Source organism: Pavona decussata, unplaced genomic scaffold (assembly GCF_977016875.1).
Source record: "Pavona decussata unplaced genomic scaffold, jaPavDecu1.1 SCAFFOLD_26, whole genome shotgun sequence".
Classification (NCBI taxonomy): Eukaryota; Metazoa; Cnidaria; class Anthozoa; order Scleractinia; family Agariciidae; genus Pavona; species Pavona decussata.
In genome coordinates this window covers 202917-221551 of record NW_028145449.1, presented here as the reverse complement: position 1 = coordinate 221551, position 18635 = coordinate 202917, and the positions used below count along the sequence as shown (strand labels likewise).

At 36.7% G+C, this 18635-nt stretch overlaps 1 protein-coding gene and 1 pseudogene across 2 annotated transcripts; both read right to left on the bottom strand.

Annotated features, from left to right (window-relative positions):
• Positions 1 to 3246: 3246 nt before the first annotated feature.
• Positions 3247 to 9689, bottom strand: LOC146485338 (glutamate receptor 4-like; annotated as a pseudogene). The gene is made up of 9 exons (XR_014863364.1): positions 9621 to 9689; positions 9273 to 9404; positions 8465 to 8569; positions 8174 to 8293; positions 7532 to 7726; positions 6770 to 7130; positions 6033 to 6396; positions 4241 to 4411; positions 3247 to 3778 (listed from the first exon to the last, which is right to left on the bottom strand). The product of XR_014863364.1 is annotated as a glutamate receptor 4-like (transcript).
• A 1077-nt stretch (positions 9690 to 10766) lies between these two features.
• Positions 10767 to 12482, bottom strand: LOC146485337 (uncharacterized). Its single transcript, XM_085103257.1, has 3 exons — positions 12381 to 12482; positions 12052 to 12291; positions 10767 to 11028 (listed from the first exon to the last, which is right to left on the bottom strand). Exons 2-3 carry the CDS (start codon positions 12137 to 12139, stop codon positions 10805 to 10807), a joined length of 312 nt encoding a protein of 103 aa, XP_084959383.1. The 5' UTR covers positions 12140 to 12291; positions 12381 to 12482; the 3' UTR covers positions 10767 to 10804.
• Between the last annotated feature and the right edge of the window lie 6153 nt (positions 12483 to 18635).

Sequence of the window (18635 nt, the reverse complement as noted above, 5' to 3'; positions counted from 1 at the left end):
TCCTGTCCGATGTATTACAACTACCACATGAGATACTTACGAGATAAAGTACTTTTCTTACGATAAAATCCCAAACTCTGATCACCGTACGTAAGCAAACGATGTGACCTAAGTCTTGTTGTGCTATAATTCATCTGCACTGCCAATCAAGCAAATGCTTTCCAGCGTTCTTTTAAAGAACCATTTTAAGTTCACAGCTGGTGCCCTTGCTTTCATTGATGTGGGTCCTTTTAAAAATTCTATGGATACGCTTGTAAACAAGCCTACAAATTTTGACTCAAATAAGTAGAAAATCCCATCGAATAACTACTTTTCCCTTACCCTGGGTACCAGAAGTAACTTTATTTATTTAATTTATTTTTAAGAGCTAACCGCAAAATTGCGTTGCCGCAATGGATTGCAATTGCCACTGATATGACCAGTTTCACTCATCATTTTACAAAGCGTGATAGTGAAGTAAATGTGCTTCAACTGGAAATATTCATAAGAATTTAGTCTGCATCTAATTCAGACGAATGAGTTCAAAATAAAAATAATTTCCTGCCGTTTAGTGTCGAAAACCACTGCTGGTAACATAAAAAAAAAAAAAAAAACATGAATATTCGATTCATTTCAAATTATTTATCAGGAACATTAAACTATTGTATCGACAGTAATTACCATTAAACAATTTACTGTTTTAGCAGAGGTAAAGACGGTGGAAAATTAGCGTTACTTTTAAGCTACTAAAACTGTTAAAATGTCAGAAGAAATGCTGAAACATTGTCGAAAAAAACACATCACCCATTAATAACTTCTTACATACTCGGCTCCAAAACTTAAAGTAGTACGTTTATGTGACGAAATACAAATTTTTCTCACATTTACTTAGTCAGGTCAACTTTAAAAATTCTATTGCATTTTTAAATTTTCGAGGGAAGATGAGAAAATAAAAACTAACAGGAAGAAAGTAATAACTAAAGGAAGAGAACTGTATAATCGAGATGGTGCCCAGCTTGGCCGATGAAAGAACAAAACAGTGATGAGCCGCCGAAATTAAAATAAAGCAAAATAACTTTAAAATTTGCATTATTTGTTGTTATCAAATTCACCGTCAAGAAATAACAAACTGTTCTCTTCAAAAATTCAGAAATAACTTTGCCGGACTAAGAGCTGAAAATAACAGCTCGCTATTCAAGTTAACATAATTTAGTTCTGATGAGTTTATTTTTAAAAGTTGTCAGGAAGAAATAGTGTGTCGTTAACTTTTTAGAACCACAGAAAGGACGTTTAAACACCTGCAGATGAAATGTGTTTCCCAATTCGCTGTATTTCTTAAAGTGGTTCACATTTGATTATTTATGGCGACATAAATTTGACTTCCACGTAACTTGGGGCCAATTAAATACCTGGTATTGTCATTGGCTCATAATCTGCCTGCTTCTTCTTTTACGGTAAAACCAAGCCCGTGCAACTAGAACACATTTAGTCATAAAGTGTTAAGACAGTGCTCTCCGATTGTCACTCTGATCACTGATGTAAAAACAAGAAATACAACCTGCTATTGCTTAACCACTTTCTCAATTAAATTTTAATTTCTTTATACCATTTGACTTGCGCACCGGCGTTATGACTGTGGTAAATAGTTCTCTTCGATTGGAGGGTTAGTGGTAACCACTTCAAATTACAATTCATTCCACAAAGCGGAGAAGCAAAGCTTTTCATCCTCACAGTCTTTTTTTTTTTTTGCTGAACAGGGCGTTTCTGTGCGCTCCTCCTCAAATTATTAACCAGGGGCGAATAATTTTAGACCTGATACAAAACGTGCTGAGAGTTTATTGAACAACCTAGACAGCATTGCCCCAAAGCGTTTCCCTAAAGAGTTGAAAACCATTTCATGTACGCTGTTGCGAAGGCATCAGGGGTTAGAATGAAAACAAAACAACAAAGTTTGTCTCACACGTGTAAATTATTTTTTCATTTTTTTTTCCAAAAACGTTGGGAGTCGAAATTTCTGATGAAGCAATATATCTGCCAGGAGGTCTAAGCATTTCGTGGGAGGTGAACTGATGACGGCTGTAAAATAAGGGGCAGCGCGCTTTCGTTTGAGAGAGCAAAATTCATGCCTTAAATAATGGTGGTATATTCTTTTTCCTTACTTTTGGTCAGTTACTCGTTTCTTTGGCGAGATTTTTAGGAGTATTGCGAATATCGTTCGTTATATTAAAAGTGATATATGTGTTGTGTTTGATGTGTCCTAGCAAAATAAACACTAATAAGCTCCTCTTATTAGACTCAGAAATAAAATTAAGACTCGGCAGATTTCATTACAAGTTGAATAATTTATTTTACAGCTTGAGGAACCATGCCCTGAACAGATGCAAAGAGAGTTTCGTTGGCTTCACTTTCTTACGTGTAAATTACTTAATTCTAACAAAGCATATACTTCAACAAATAGTTCGACTATGCACGACTATGTGTTTCTGCATGCAACTTCCTTAGAAATTCGTGTAAAGCAGCCACTAAATAAACAATACAATAATTACAGTGTACAATTGTAGCCACTAAATCTTTTAAATGACTTTGAAATAGTTGCATATTCAGTTTTCCCGTATAGGAACTTGGAGCCCCCTGAATTGTCTTCGTGCAACGATAATTTTAAAAAGTGATATGTTGATTTGTTATCCCACACTACATTGTACAATAAATTATGCTTTTATTTATCACGAACATACATTGCACAAGCGTCATGAAAATGAAAACCGGTATTCATTTTACCAGCAACAGATAAATGTCAATATACAGTAAAATTCCAATAACTGGGGCCGTTGATGCCTGATTATAAAATCGTTGTGAACTTTTACCAATCAACTACAATTAGGTTAATTAACTATAATTATGCAACTGATTAACTTATTTAGGTTGTCTCTACATACAGTGCAAGTTTTAACTAGCTCTGTTCTTTAAGGCTCCAAACGGTAAGCAAAAATATAGTGCCTACAATAATGCTTGGTAAGGCAGACGTGTAAGCGCCAAAGCTGTTCCAAGACTGGCACAAGGATGTTGTGTAACTCAATCAGTTTGCTCTTGGTTGAACTTTGAAAGACTGAATCTTTGTTCTACAGAAATAAGAAATAAAGCTGTAAGGTCTCTTTTCATTATACAATCCTCGCTGCCCTCCAGAGGCAACAAAAACAATGACAATAAGCTGTATTTGCAACACCATAAATCACCGTAGTAATGCAAAAGTATAGGATCAAATATGGGGTCTCCGATCTTCTTTGAAGGGTAGGGTAAAATGTAATATTGGCATATTTAATTGAGCATAGGACTGATTGATGGAGGCAATAGCAGAGATAAATTAGGTCCAAATACAAATAATTATGATAGTGATGATGACGACGATGATAATGATAAATAAATGAAGAAACAACGAATTCCCAAGGCCGCCATGAACAAATTGTGGGGGAGCAGTGTAGCAGGAGACTAAAATTTGTAGCTATTTGTCTCCTACAAAAAGTACCCGTGTTAGTACTGCAATTAGATAAGATATGGAAACTTATCTTAAGAGGGTCACTAGTTGATCTATAGCCCATAAATGACTATGATAAAGTCCTATTGACTTATGGAATATGCTATATATTTACAGACCTTCGAACCATGCCTATTATTCCTCGCTGTTGTCTCTTTTTCCAAACTATCTCAACGATGAGAGCCAGGAATTAAACAATCAACCTCACACCCATCACCACATAGACACCCAGCATGCTTTTCAGGTCGATACGTTTGCGAACCAAAGCTGAAAAAGAACAAAGGAACAAAGGAAATGGTTTGCCTACGTACTCAGGAAAATGTTTATGAAAAGAACAGTTTCTAAAGTCACTAATGCTATTATGTAAACCATGTATAATGAGAGCATCTGGTGGTGCATGCGCTGTAACGAAAACCGTGCAAGTGCATTGCTCAAGAGATTGCTCACGTAACATTTCTCAAACTCATTAACAATGCATGAAGAGAAAACATCGGAAGGAGGTTTGGAAATACGACATCAATTATCAGAAAAATTTAGTGAACTTAGTTGTGAATTACTCTAAGAATTTTAATGATTTGAGAAGCTTTATCAAACACTTCAAACACAGACCCGGAACGCTTGGACGCCTTTGGAAAGGATTCCAGGAAAGCTCTTTTGTACTCCATAGGAAACAAATTACCGTTTCATGCTATAACAAAACGAGCATTAAGTCTTTGTTTAATTGCTTACTTGTTTCTTGTTCCTGAGAACATTCATTTGCATTGTCCCACCACTTTCGTTTCAAATTGTCAAGGAAGTCATTTTCTTGCAGATGTACAATGGCCAGTGTGACGTCAGCAACACCTGGATCATTTGATTGAAAGGCGAATGCAAGTGCGTTGGACGTGCTTAGTCCTGGCACTAGGAAGAAGGATAGGGGCGTTAACTTTGGATAAAATACATAAACTACAACGATATATCGTTTAAGTTCTTCACATAGTTCACGCGTTTGTAACAATCTACTTTAGCTTTTTTTATGAAGGCGAACAATAGTGTCTCGATAAATAACATACTGAGGACCATGTGGTACTTTGTCCATTCTGACACTTTGTGCTTCTCGCTGGGCCCAAATGGGTCGGGCAATACGATATCATTGAGAAAGGAATTTACGGGATAAAATAAAATGTACCCTGACAACAATTGACAGGGATTTGTGATGATCAATGGTTTAATGGTGCAAAATTAAATTCATACTGAGGACCATGTGGTACTTTGTCCATTCTGACACTTTGTGCTTCTCGCTGGGCCCAAATGGGTCGGGCAATACGATATCATTGAGAAAGGAATTTACGGGATAAAATAAAATGTACCCTGACAACAATTGACAGGGATTTGTGATGATCAATGGTTTAATGGTGCAAAATTAAATTCAATTTTATTCAGTTCAATGCAAAGTATTCGAGGTAGTTTCATCAAATCTGGTAAACCCAGCCAGTTTGTAGTCCATTACCTCTATTCATCCCGCAGAAGGGGGATCTCTAAAGGTGGGGGCAGGGGGTCTCCAACTTTGAACATCTGTAATTTAAAAACTGTTTAAGCTATAACCAACAAATTTGGGCGCTATTCCTAAATTTAACTGGAACCATTTTGACAAAAAGTTTCTCATGTTCGCCAACGTTGACGTTAAAGTATCTATGCCAGTGTTTCTATGAACCATATTTCACATAGTTTACAGTTTTTGCTTTAATTACATTTGAATGATTCTGTGTTTTTTTTTCCACTTTTAAAAATTTGGCTACAATTAATAAAAATTTGGGGGCTAGTATTATTTAAGGTTAATTTACAAGACGGCGTGGACAACATGGCGGATATTCATCTCTAATAAAGGATTTGTCTGCGTAGTGTCATTAAGTCTAAGTAGATAAAATAGTCTCTCAACTCATTAACGTCTACGCATGCATCAGTATGTGAAACTTCGTAGTATGAATGTCGCCATTTTCTTCAATGGATTTGCATTATTGGAAATGTAGGTGTATATTTCAATATAGTCTATGACGTCATACCTTTACCAATGACAGCCAGAGGGCTATGAGAAATCATGATTTTATTAAACACGCTGTTTGAGCTTTGTAAATTTGGGGTGAAAAATTCAAACTTGGTAGTAGTGTTGACGAAAGACAATTTTAGCCAATTAAATCAAATGAATTACTCCGAACTGTGTGATAATGGCATCACTGTGTCTTTTCTTATTAGAACCATGTGAAGAAGTTCCTGTAGGAAAGCCTGACTCCAAATTACAATATAGAATAATCACAAACTAAATATTACAACAAAATTGTCTAATAAAGCAAACTCTTCTTTCCAATATTATTTATATCGAAGCTCTTTCTGGATCGAAATATAAGCCAAACATTTATATATGTTGTATACTGGCTTTTCATGGATAAGTCTTGAATACTTCTTATTTATTTGCACACCCGCTTACAGACCTTCTTCGCCGGGAATACTATTACTTCAGCTAACATCTAGTTTCATTATTTACCTGTTGTCAGATCGCATGGTAACTTGCTGGCAACATGTTGGAGAATAGGCCCATCGGTAATAAAAACCATTTCTTCATTTTCTCGGACCCCATTGAATGCCTTGAGGTGTGTTTTTAGCTAAACTACCAGCTGACTGAATTCTCTGCCATATCTTCGCGTGTTCCTCGTATTGACTTGATTTGAAGAACTCGTAAGTGCTTCCCGATTTTACTATGGCTACTTTATAAGAAGATTTCAAGACATCCTCAAGGTTGTGTATTGGAGACTCGGAATTTTTGACGGTGAAGAAAGCTGTCAGATTTGCAGTGTAAGATGAGACCCAGATAAGAATGCAAAACCAGTAGCATCCGGTAAGAATACGCCCTAAATCGGTAAACAAAAGAAACATAACGTTTAAAATTAACACATGATAGTGGCCCAGTCATTTTTAATGTTAGTTTTATGCCCGTTCATTTTGTTAGGAAGATACCTATGGTCTTGCGTGCTGTGTTGTGTGCGTGTTTTGTGTGTTTCCGACCTTTTAATTTTAATTATTACCATGTAAATCTAGCTTCCTAGCTCTTTTACACTATTGTTTTAGAAAGGCCATACCTTTCATTTATAAGGGTGCTATTATATAGTAGTTTTTTTTTTTGCCTTACTTGTTACCTGTATGTTGCTACTGACATTTTCCGTAAGAAACGAGGGAACAGGTATTAAGTATTTTTTATACAGACTGCAACAAATTAGTCTTAACCTGACAAGCTCCTGGGTGTGTTATCACCTCCTTGTTGCAGCATACAGGCCAAAGCAAACCACACACTGTTGAAAAAGCTGAACTTTTTAGCCGTCCCTTTTCCGTTCTCGTCTTTGTATCCATAAGGACTGAAGTAATTTATCACAAAGACAGTCACAGAGATGATCGTCAAACAGGCAAGTGTAGCAATCCAAACGTTACTGTGAAAGGGGTTCGCAAATTGCAAGAGATCGATTGCTGCATTTGACGAGGACTTCTTGAGTAGCATTTCTTTACTGTAGTACATGTAAGGAACAGTGAAGTCAATAACCTTCTCGCGACGTTCGGTGATGGTGAGTGCAGCAACAGCAACATCAGCATGCTTTAGAGTAAGGAGAAATGTTTGAAAAGGTAAAAGGTTTCCCTGTAGTTTTCTTAAGTTACTTTTATATTGAAACGTTTCCAAGTATGTGTTAATATTAACATCATTATCACGTTGTTTTACTACACTTAAGCACAGAATGCATAATTTTAAAGTTACAAAAGAAAAACTGACTAGTGAAAATGAACAGATAGAAGCAGTAAATTTTGTTACAAAGTTAAACTTGACGACTGCAAAAGTGTATAATGGCTTTTGAGTCCGACAAAATTATATGCACTATCAATCAAAGGAAAGCTTGGAATAGCACAGTTCTTAATTTTAATTGTACAGCTCAGTCAATGTAGGAATCGAAAGGGCAAAATGGTAAGGTATTTACCAAGTGACAAAACACGATAGCGAACCTTGTTTACTAACTCCCCAATCATGCCATTCCAGGTCCCATTTGCTGTTTCAGCGCCGTACTTCCCATCGGGGGAAGTGTAGATCTCATATGTAAAATGAAGATTTCTTGCCAGTTCATTCAGCAGGTCGATGCAGTAGCCTTGATAAATGAAGGTGCCACCTTTGGGATTTTTCCTTATCACGAACGGAGCATCCTGTTCAGGTGTGGTGCGACAAGATACAATGTTACAAAACTGAAAATTGGAAGATTTTCCTCCTTTAAATTTTTATTACATACATTAGCCATAACAACTATTAATGCGTGATGTATTCAGAAACAGAGACGACTATATCTATAAAAAGTAGTCACTGAAAGTTTTGGCCATGCTTTATCGGTACGGTACGATGTACTCCTACTAAGAGAGAAGGAGAGAAACCTTCCTCCCTAAAGTCATGCGGGAAAATTTCAAAAAGTCCGTTTTAAACGGATTAGATCCTATTTGTAGTTTATACATCCAAAGTAGGATCAAATTCAGGCGATTGAGCTTGCATCCATAAGGCTGCAATGAACAACGCCTTATTATAAAGGCACTTTGAGGAAAGGCTTGAATTCTCTAAATTTCAAAAAGATTGCCTTTTTCATCAACGTTAATACTCATTACCTCTGCGACGACAGCCCTTAGCTTCCTTCCTTCAAGAGTTCCTCCGGAGGATCGTATCCCCATGTTATTCGATAAATTTTCAAACATCGTTGCACGTTTGGTTGAATTCCACGTACCGATCTGAATACAAGACATGAAAACAAACTTGAGATCGATTCTATGAAAAACGTGCAGCATCTACTTTTTCAACAGACAAATCTCTGGACGCAATGACAACAACACTTATAGCCAAGTACACAGCTCAGGACACCCCCGATGAGTTTACAAGCTACGAGTTATTGACGTACGTACTCGTTTAAAGGAATTGTTTCGTAGGTTCAGAATTTCCAGTTCAATACCCCTTCGTCTACCATCTCCGTCAAACTGCACATGCCTTGTTACACCTTCCTGACTGACCTATAAAGGATGAAACATTCAGGTCAATCTAAAGCTTGTAAACTCAGTCTATCAAACAATGGAGGGAATACGGCGGGAAGAGATAGAGCTGTTTTCATTTCAGTGTTTGTAAGCCATTGGTAATTTTGGGCGACGTTTAGGGGTTTTTGCTTTACCATGCTGTGGTTGGGCCGAAGAAATTATACAGTTTACAATGCTGTGGTTGGCTCGAAAAAATTCCCAGATTATCAACTAAGTAAAGCCAAAACCAACTGTCACTTCCTTCAGCATCAAACTTGGACAAAACTAGTTGAAATAGTGGCAAATTATGCTCTTATATGTCCATCTCTCTTGAACAAAACGGAGACTTCCTAGTCACGGTAAGCCTTCACTTCCCCTCCCTCTCACTCAATGACGCTTCGAAGGTCGCACGACTACCCAGGCTTCTTTCAGCCGCGGAATAATACTGATAAAGGAGGGGTAAGATCTGAATTGTTCAAGCATAATTTTAACGATTTAACTGTAGGTCTTGAAAACGTTTTTTATAGTGTTGTCCATATTTTGTGTTTTCCCGCGCCATGGGCCCGTGACATTTATTGAATTCTGAGATTGACCAGAGTAATAACCTTAGATTTGGTTTAGAAAAAAAAGTTAATTAAATCCCACTGTCTTAGACACAGATACCTACCATTAATTACTTAGTGATGCTATGTAAAATGCATACCTTTTTTATGCAAGTCAATACTGCCTCTCTATCTTGTGAAGTAACCGCAGTTCCGTTTATTGACAAACACTCATCTTTATTTAACGCCTGCTTAATAACTTGGACTAAATCATAAGCAAGAGGAACAACATCCTATGGAAATACAAAATCTCTCACCACTATTACAATTAGATTAGCATGTAACTGAAATATGTCAGAATTTGTTCTTACACTGAATGAACCGGGAATTTTTGGAGAGAATACTGAAAATAATTTTGCTGAAGTAATGATGCGTCAGTTGTAAAGCAGTATGACATTTAAGAAGCCTAGAATTACATGACGCCTTTCCAAAGGACACGATGAGACTACCTCAATGGTTCGGTTATAGTCAACTCCAGCTGAGCTCTTGTTGCAACTGTTAGTGCATGGAAGCGTCATTGCTAATACCACATTGGCAGGGTGACAACGTAAGGTCCAGGGCACCTAAAAAGAAAACAAAAATGGGATTATATTTACAAAAGGCGCTTTCCATTTGTCAGAATTGACCAGCCTGGACAATCATTTTCAAAATGGAATGCGATATTTTGAAGAGTTAGCTCTAAAGATTCTTTAAAATGCACATTATGGAAATGACTTGCACCATTTTGAAGGTAGGAGCTTGAGTGACCAGCACCGTGGGTTTACGTTCATGTCAATATATCGTTGTTATGTGTAAGACCTTATACAACGTTCGTAAATTTTAAATGCAACTATAATATTGACATTTGTTAACCTTATCCAGGCCAGGAAGCGGGACCGGATTGTTCCCACGCCGACTTTGAACGTTTACATTACTTTTTAATATTTAGCAAACGCCACTAAACTTCGTAAATTTTTAAAAAATTCATCCGGCATCAACTTGGTGTGGTAGGTCAGTGTTCACTGAAATCAATTGATGTTTCCATGGCAACAAAATTCCCACAGGGAGTTTTTCAGAAATTCCCTTTTTTTTTAATCAATCATCCTTTCTATTGATTTTGGTATTTTTTTTGGTCAATTTTGGTGTTTTTTCTCAAGTTTTGAAGGAAACTCAGAAATCCAAGATGGCGGATCTAAGATGGCTACCGCTTGTAAATCATGACCATATGACGTCATCACTTCCCTTTTCGACTCTTAAAGGAAACATCTTTGGACCTACTATCCATCGTACAGCCTTATTGTCATAGCTTAAATGCGTTCAGAGTTCTGTAGGGGCGGATTCCGTCTTTTCTCCTCTCCTTCCACCCCTCCCACCTCACCTCGGGCCACAGAAGACGAAAAAAAGCCTTGTCTATATGGGGTTAATTAGCAAGGCAAAGCTTGTTTCACAACATTTGATTAGCAGGGTGGCTAAAAGTAAAAAGACATTGTAACAAGCTTAATTTGTTGATTTTCACACCTGTCCTTGAAGTATCCATTTATAGCCTCTTCCGTCGTGACAAGGTTTCTGTCAAACGATAAGTAAAGGAAAAGCAACATGTATTGCATTGTTCGTAATTAAGCAACAGAATGTTGAAAGAGTGTTGTAAATAAAACTAAAGGAGTGTTGTAACCTGTTGTAGCATTATTTCAGTTTTTCTTGTATTCGTATAAAGTAGAATAACATCAGGTTCAAGCCCGTTTATTTCATCCATGATTCTCAATAGAGGTGAAGTGAGGTCTTCCTGTTTATTCTCTTCAGAAAGCTCTACGAAGCTCACGGTAAGATTTGAAGCTTGCGATGTGAGGTGGAAATATGCAGTTGCGTCCAAACGGCTCCCTTAAAAAGAAACAGTCAAAGCAGAGAAGAATTATTTGTCAATGTGTGAGTGGTTTTTCTTACAAAGTTGAGCTAACGAAGCCTTCCGCTGGTGTACTACTCTTTGCCTACCTATTTATCTAGTTAGATCTATTCTTGGCTTAGCTCCCACGTGCACGAGTCTCCTGTAGCTCATTGGTAGAGCATCCGAACTAGTAATCGGAAGGTCTTAGGTTCAACTCCTGACAGGAGCACTAGGATTTTTTTCCGAGTATGCCTGTGTCACTTACCGAATAATACATCATTCTCATCTATTCTAGTTGTCGAAAAAAATTTTATGACAACGACTGTTTCAGTCCACCGTCTCAGTTCTTTTAAATTCCCATTACTGTATTGTAAATTCTTACATCTTCTTACGTATTGTCAAATCGGAAACAGCATATGTAATTTAATTTAATTGCAATTTAAGTAATTGCCATAGCATTGTTTGCTATACAGCGGTATTTAGGAGAGATGGAAATGAATAAATTATCTTTCTCTTTTTCTTTTTCTACAGCTTTCTCAATAATTTAACCCAGCTAGTACAAAGGAAAAGCACTGTTATTTCAGCACGTCCCCTTTTTCCTAACAAGTTATTATTTCTTGTAAGCTGTGGTGACAAAATTCTTACCCTTAAAGCGACCAAATAGGGCACCTTTGAGGTTGCCCTTACTCTTTTTCGTGTGAAAAAAAAAAAAATAACGATAACTTCGCGATTCAACGCACACAATCCGTACCGAAGAGCGGACTGTTTTCCTCTAATGAAGCTCGAGCAGTCGATTAGGAAATTCGAGAAAAGCACGTGGGTAAGATGATTTACAGCACCAGTTTATTTACGAGTACGTATCGTCCTTGCTTGCCCTTAGGGCGAAACCCTCTTTCATTAAATCTTTCAAATAGCTTTTCATCTCATATGCGATATGTGATACATTCTGACCTATCGTAGACAGGCGAAAATAAATACGAGAGCAAATAATACAGGAAAGTCAACAAGAGAGGTTTTACCGTCGAATACCAGTGCAATCTTTTCCCATCGAAATGTGTATATTATGTCAAGACTTGCATGCGCGTAGTCTCTGTATTCCGCCGGCATCTTTATCGCTTCCTCACATTGCTCGAATGGCCTGCTGTATCCATGGAGACGGATAAGAGAAATGCCAGTTACTGAAGAGAGTGCGCATGCGGTTATCTTTGAGTTGCTCCCCTCGATAAGTGCAATGGCGTTTTGTTCAAGTAATTTTGAAGCTGCAAGTAAATAAATGTTAATCAATTTAATTAATAATATGTAATAACAAAAAAGCAGAAACAGGCCTCTGGAGCATGTTTATTCTTACCTTGACTAAACAGGTTTATCTCTTTTGATAAGTTAAATTTTTGCAAGATTATTGAAACATTGTTCAAACTGGAAATGTTGTTGATGGCGACATTCACGGCATCGTACTCTGTTGAATAACTGTTAACGACACCTGCATGAGTAGAGGAAGAAAAACTTTTAAGTGCCAAAAAATTGTTATCTAACGTTGGGTTTAAGAGCAATGGCCGAGGTCAAATGGTTAACTAATGAATTCAAAAGGCTAACATGAAGAAACAACTGTTTGTGGTTTATCATCGACTTACCACAAATAAATGTTCTTTTTCGCGTATGCGCCTTCTGCAGGGGTAAAATCACAATTGTAAGCACAGTCAAGAAGTTTCTTCTGTCCATCTGAGATCGCTAAAGGGAAACGTTAAGAATTATTTAGTTTAAAAAATGACAAATTATTTAGAAAATCCTTAAAACTGATACGAGAACAAATAGCTTTATTAAAACATAGCAAAGAGCTTTATTAAAACATAGAAAACCGCAATAATAATCGATTTGTTAATTTCATTTGTGACAAAATAAAAAGGTATTTATGAAATGTTTACCTGTTAAAGCTTTAGATCTTGTTATTTTTGTCAGTTTAGATCAAGATGTGGATTCAATTTAGCGTTGCTAAAAATTCATGTTTCTTCGAGGCTGGTTAATCATCATAAAAGAGTACCTGGTGGCTCTCTCGCACCACTGTTGAACAGCAACGCGGGAGATTTTGAGGTCCATGAATTTCTAAATTTTCGGAATAAATAGATTTAAATTATGATTTTCCAATAATGTAATTTTAACCAAAGGTCCCAATGCTTGCATACTAATTAAAATTTGTTTGCCTCTTTTAAAATGACAACCTTGCTTAGGGACATTGCAACTATAGCCCCTGTATTCAGCAAAAATGTTATCTGAAGTGTTTGTCAAAAGCAATTTAAAAGCCTGATATATAAAACCGATTTAGTGTTATGGCGCAAAGTAATTAGTTTCAACCGAGGGGTCTCATTGCTGTTTAAATGGCAAAAAATAATACTTAAAATTCTGTTGCAATTATAGTGGGTACAAGCAGCGAATATTTGAAGTACACCTTTCAATACAACAACAGATTGAATCAGTAGATTTAATTAAAAGGATAAGCGATGGAAAGAAAAGGAGCGGCGACTTATCTTTTTGGTTAAACTTCTTCAAGCATGAATATGTATTAAAATTTTATTCGCCCCCTATTGAGCGATATCCCGTGCACGGATATATCACAATTTTAAAACAAACCTATTAAACGTATTTGCCATGATTCCTTGCCTGTAAAACCTTTAAATCCCCCCAATCCAAGAGAAAAAAAAACTGATTCCATCTATATAGCGAGTTTTATCAACTTCAATATCCTGCGATAATGCAAATAATGACTATGTATTCTCCAAATCTTTCCTTGCGGCGAAATTTCAATTCTTCCCGGGCCGCCTGTTGAGAAAGCAATCGTGTGAAATCAAATTGACAATACTGCGATGCTTATACAATTCGTAAGCCATTTGCTGTGTGTAAACGACTTATTCCTTTCTGAAAGTAATTTGTTAAACAGTATGAGAGATAAAATTATGTCTGTTACACTGCCTTGAGTTCAATGGCCTGATGTATATGATGTATTTAAATTGAGACGTTATCGATTGTTGTAACAGAATTAATCGAAAAGTTAAAGTAGAACAAGAAATCCGTATTCTGTCACAGAATACGCGTTAAGAATTGGTTTCCACTGCATCTCCAGCGCTTTGTTATAAGCCCCCTTTTTTCTCGTGTTATTGAAAAACTACTAACGGGCCCATTGTCCACCCCCTCGGTAGTTTTTGCGCTCTCTCCAGGTTGCGCTCGCCATTACAAACCAAGATGGCGGCTGTTTGATCAAAGCATGCGATTTCAACAACCACACGGTAAAACAGGAGACTACAAACAGTCTAGCACTTTGAAAATTACTACAAGTTAGTCGTGGCTTAACAGTGCAGCTTCTTCCTTTTTTTATCGCCTAGTTCCTGCACCAAAGAGAAGTCCGAGGGGTGGGGACGGGAATTCCATATAAACATGGCCTCGATGGTAAAATTCCTAGAAGGTAACAAAATCTCGTATTGTGGACATGCATGACTCATTTTTATCCCTGATAGGTTCTAATTATAACAAACAAATGACACCTTTTAAACTCCTTTGTTGATGAGTCGTTAATGAGACAAACATAAAAATAATATAACAGAACAGCATCTCCAACATTCTTGACATTGGTCGTTTTAGAAGTTACCATCCCAAGTTGCACCAATCCACGAATTTTGCGCACTAAAAGTACGATGATCACCCTCGTAATTTTTAGGCAGGTCTCTCCCTAAAGTCCCCCCGGGCACAGAATCCGCCTTTCCCCTTCGGGTCTACAATAGATAGGGTAAATGCCACCCAAAGCTTTCTTGAAAGAAACTTGGTAATCGGGAACCTACGGCAAATACAATCAGCGTTGCAGGAAGGAGACCTTTCCCCTGCAAACGACGTAAGATCAAATTAAATATCTTCTGTTCATCCGACTTATTGTATACCTGTGTTTTTATTTAAAAACACTGCAGTGTGTGTGGATTCTCTTTAAACAGAAAAGGCGATCGATCCATCATCTTGTCTTGTTGTTCAGTTGTGGATCGATCGCCGTTTCTGTTTACCGAAAAGCCATACACACCGACCGCTATCTGGATTTCAATTCCCACCACCATACGGAACACAAACACTCTGTTGTACACCCTCTTATGGATTGTGCAAAAAACATTCCATCCTCCGAGGAGGAGACATCATTGGAAACCCTATCCGCAAGCAATTATCCCACTCATTTTCTTAGAAGCCATCAATCCAACACAGAACGGGAAACAAATGCCAATACAGCAGACCATCGAGGTCTAGTTGTTCGATCATATGCGGCGGATACGCCAAAGGTTTCTCAGAAAAAAATTGCAAAAGGTTGAAAAGATTTCAAGATCAAAGTCGCACATAAACCCATTCGAACCATCTCAAACATGCTGGAAAAACCGAAGGATAAGATAAGTGAAGAGTCTTCTAAAGTAATTATTCATAAGATTAAACGGAAAGATTGCCCAAGTGTTTTCGGCCAGACATCGCGCGCGTTAAAAACACGTGTCAGAGAACACACAAAAGCCATAGCAACACTTGATAAGAACTCATTACTAACTCAACATCATATTCTTCACCAGCACGAGATCGATCTGGAAGGGGTTGAAATCATTGTCAGATCTGCGAACTAGAAGCAGACTTATTCTTCAACCTTGGCATTCTGTTCGAGACGTGAACTCCATTAATGGACACACTGCTTTTCCGGGCATATACAAAAACCTTCAAAATTTGCCACACTAGTGTTATTGATAGTTCAGTCACCCTAATTTTTACATTTATTGTCACGTTTAACAAAACGTCCATTTTATATTGTTAAATCCAGTGTCGACATTTGATACAAATGTTTTATGCCTGGCTACATATTTTAAACCAATTTATCATATTGATAAGAAATATTTTGACAGGCAAGACTGATAATTTCCAAGTGGCAAACTGCCACTTTCCAAACAAGCCAAAGACTTGGAATATATTATCAAGCAGAGGATTTTTCACTGCAGTTGAAAAGCAGATGGTTGCTGAAAACAGGTAAGGCATTTCCCCCAATGCAGTATTTTGAAATGGTTAAGTTGTTTTGAAAACAGAAATGTTTCGACAGAAACTTCTCTCTCCTTCAGTTCAAAGGTTATAAAAATACAAATTTGCATATAAATAATTGGTAAATGCGTTTACAAAAAATAGAAGAAAGCATGAGGATTATATTGAAGTTGCTACAAGTTATACGAATGTTTGGTTTATCAACAGCGTTGACAACTACAGGTAAATTAAACACTGTAAAGAGATGCCGGAGTGCTGAGGTTTTGAGTGGTAGCCTTTCGTCTGAGCGATCCCGAAGGGCTAATGTCAGCGCATCAATCTCTTTACGCTGGCCAATTTACCTGCTAATTTCCATGCTGGTAAAAGTCCAGTCGTGTTTTGAACTTTCCATACGTTTGTCTCTATAGCGAACCAGCCGTGAACTGCTACTAAAAATAGTTCGCGGGAAAAAAATACAGGGAAATGCATGGAAAGTTCTGGACGCTTTCTGGTACAGCTATATCCCTCCAATTTTTTCTTAAAATCCTTTTCCTAGTGCCAGAAGTGTCCAAGTCACGAATTTTTCAGAAGCGATGTTTTATGAAAATTATTTGACATCGGATTTCCAAACAAACACTGTTATTTCAAGCCTGTTTGCCTACTCGTGAAAATGGCCTGGAAAACCGTGATAAGGCCTATTGAAATACGCTTATATAAGTTGTGCTATTCTTAAATCCAGAGTGCGATTAAATATAACTATACCTTTTTTATAAACCACGGCGGACTGTAAAGGAGAAAGCGTTAATTGTTAGCGTGGTGCGCATTCTTCTTATCTTTAACAATTTCCTTCGCGCCATTATCTTCGATAACCATTTTCGTTACGCCAGTGAAATTCACACTTGTAATACTAGATATGCTTCAAAAGATAACTTCTATAAAGCATGTTTCAGGACTAATATTGGAAAAACACCGTTCTCAGTTCTAGCAGTTGACCAGTGGCACAAACTACCACAAAATATCAAAGATTTCAGTCTTTCTACTTTCCAAAGAAAAGTTAAACAGTACTTACTATCGAAGCAAATTTAACGTCTAAGCCAGTCGAATCTAAATGGTTATTTCAACAATAAGTATATGTAGTGCGTGTGCTGAGTTATGTATGCAGAGTTATCAACTCTGTTGATAAACCAAACGTTTGTTTCTACTCCCCATTGACAAAGTGCAACAGTTTCTTTAGGAACTAACCCCCCTTATCCAAAAGAAATTTTGCATTCACTAAGCTGATTACGAGTAATATACGGTAATAGTTACTTACGCGTGTATTACTGGTTAATTTAAGGCAGGTATTCTAGTGATTTGAGAACAACGCAGGAACTGACGATCCCCAGAATTATTGTATTTTTTTTTATTTTTCTGAAGTAAAACAAAATTATATCAACTATATACCCAAGATATAAATGTTTGACGGTTTGATATTTCCACATCTTTGTTCCACGTAAATAGATCCGGGAAGATAAGATAATTTTTTTGCTTAAATTTACCCGTGTTACGACAAAATCGTGGAAACGAACGTTTCTATTTCATTTATAGAATTTGGCGATGAACAATCACCAGAACATTATGCAAACATCTAAAATAAGAACGTTTGTATTTTTCGTCCCCTCTACCCGAAATCGTACGTTCCCAAGATAAAATTGTTGGTAACTTTCATGCAATAAGTTTGTTATATTCTATGAGGACATCATTGTTGTTCTCTTGAAGTAGCTCCGTCTATGTTCTCGCTTCTTGGCTCCACATTAAAAAAAAAAAAACACAAATATTCAACTTAGAGACTTGGCATTTGAAACCTGTTTGCTTATTCCACCTGCAACAACCAGCATAAGAACGACCAATTGCAATTACATGACGCAAATTAATAATAAAGTCCTTGCCAAAATTGTTCTATCACAAAAAGTTTACCAGAATATTTCAAACCCAAAAAAGTCTTCCCATTTTTCCATCCCTTGGTCATGAAGTTAGTAATTTTAGCACTGTGTTAACTTTATTGCTACTCCCATTTATTTAATATTATTATTATTATTATTATTATTATTATTATTATTATTATTATTATTACTTATTCCATAATGCCTACTAACTAAAACAAGACCTGTTATTCCATATTTTAATAAAAGAGGATGATTATGTTGGCATTCCTACTCTTATCTCTGAGTTTTCAAAACTGAAAGTTACCACATGATCGTAATTAAATCAAGCTATTTAGAGTATAGCAATTTATATTTCTTTTTTTTCATATGTTCACTTATTTTGTTTTCTTTCTTTCTTTCTTTTTTTTTTTTTTTCAATGTTTGTATGGCTCACTGACAAATTGTATATAGATTTCTTTTAACTGTAATTAATTCTTATAAATTATTCTTCTAACTACCCGCCTAGATTAGCTCTAGCTACTTGCGGGTTAGTGTTGTCCTTAATTGTATATTAACATTTTTGAATAAACTTGAACTTGAACTTGAGCTTGAACTTGAACTTAAAACATACAAAACAAACAAGGTGTCGGTTTAATTTTTGTCAATCCGTTCTAGGGTCTAAA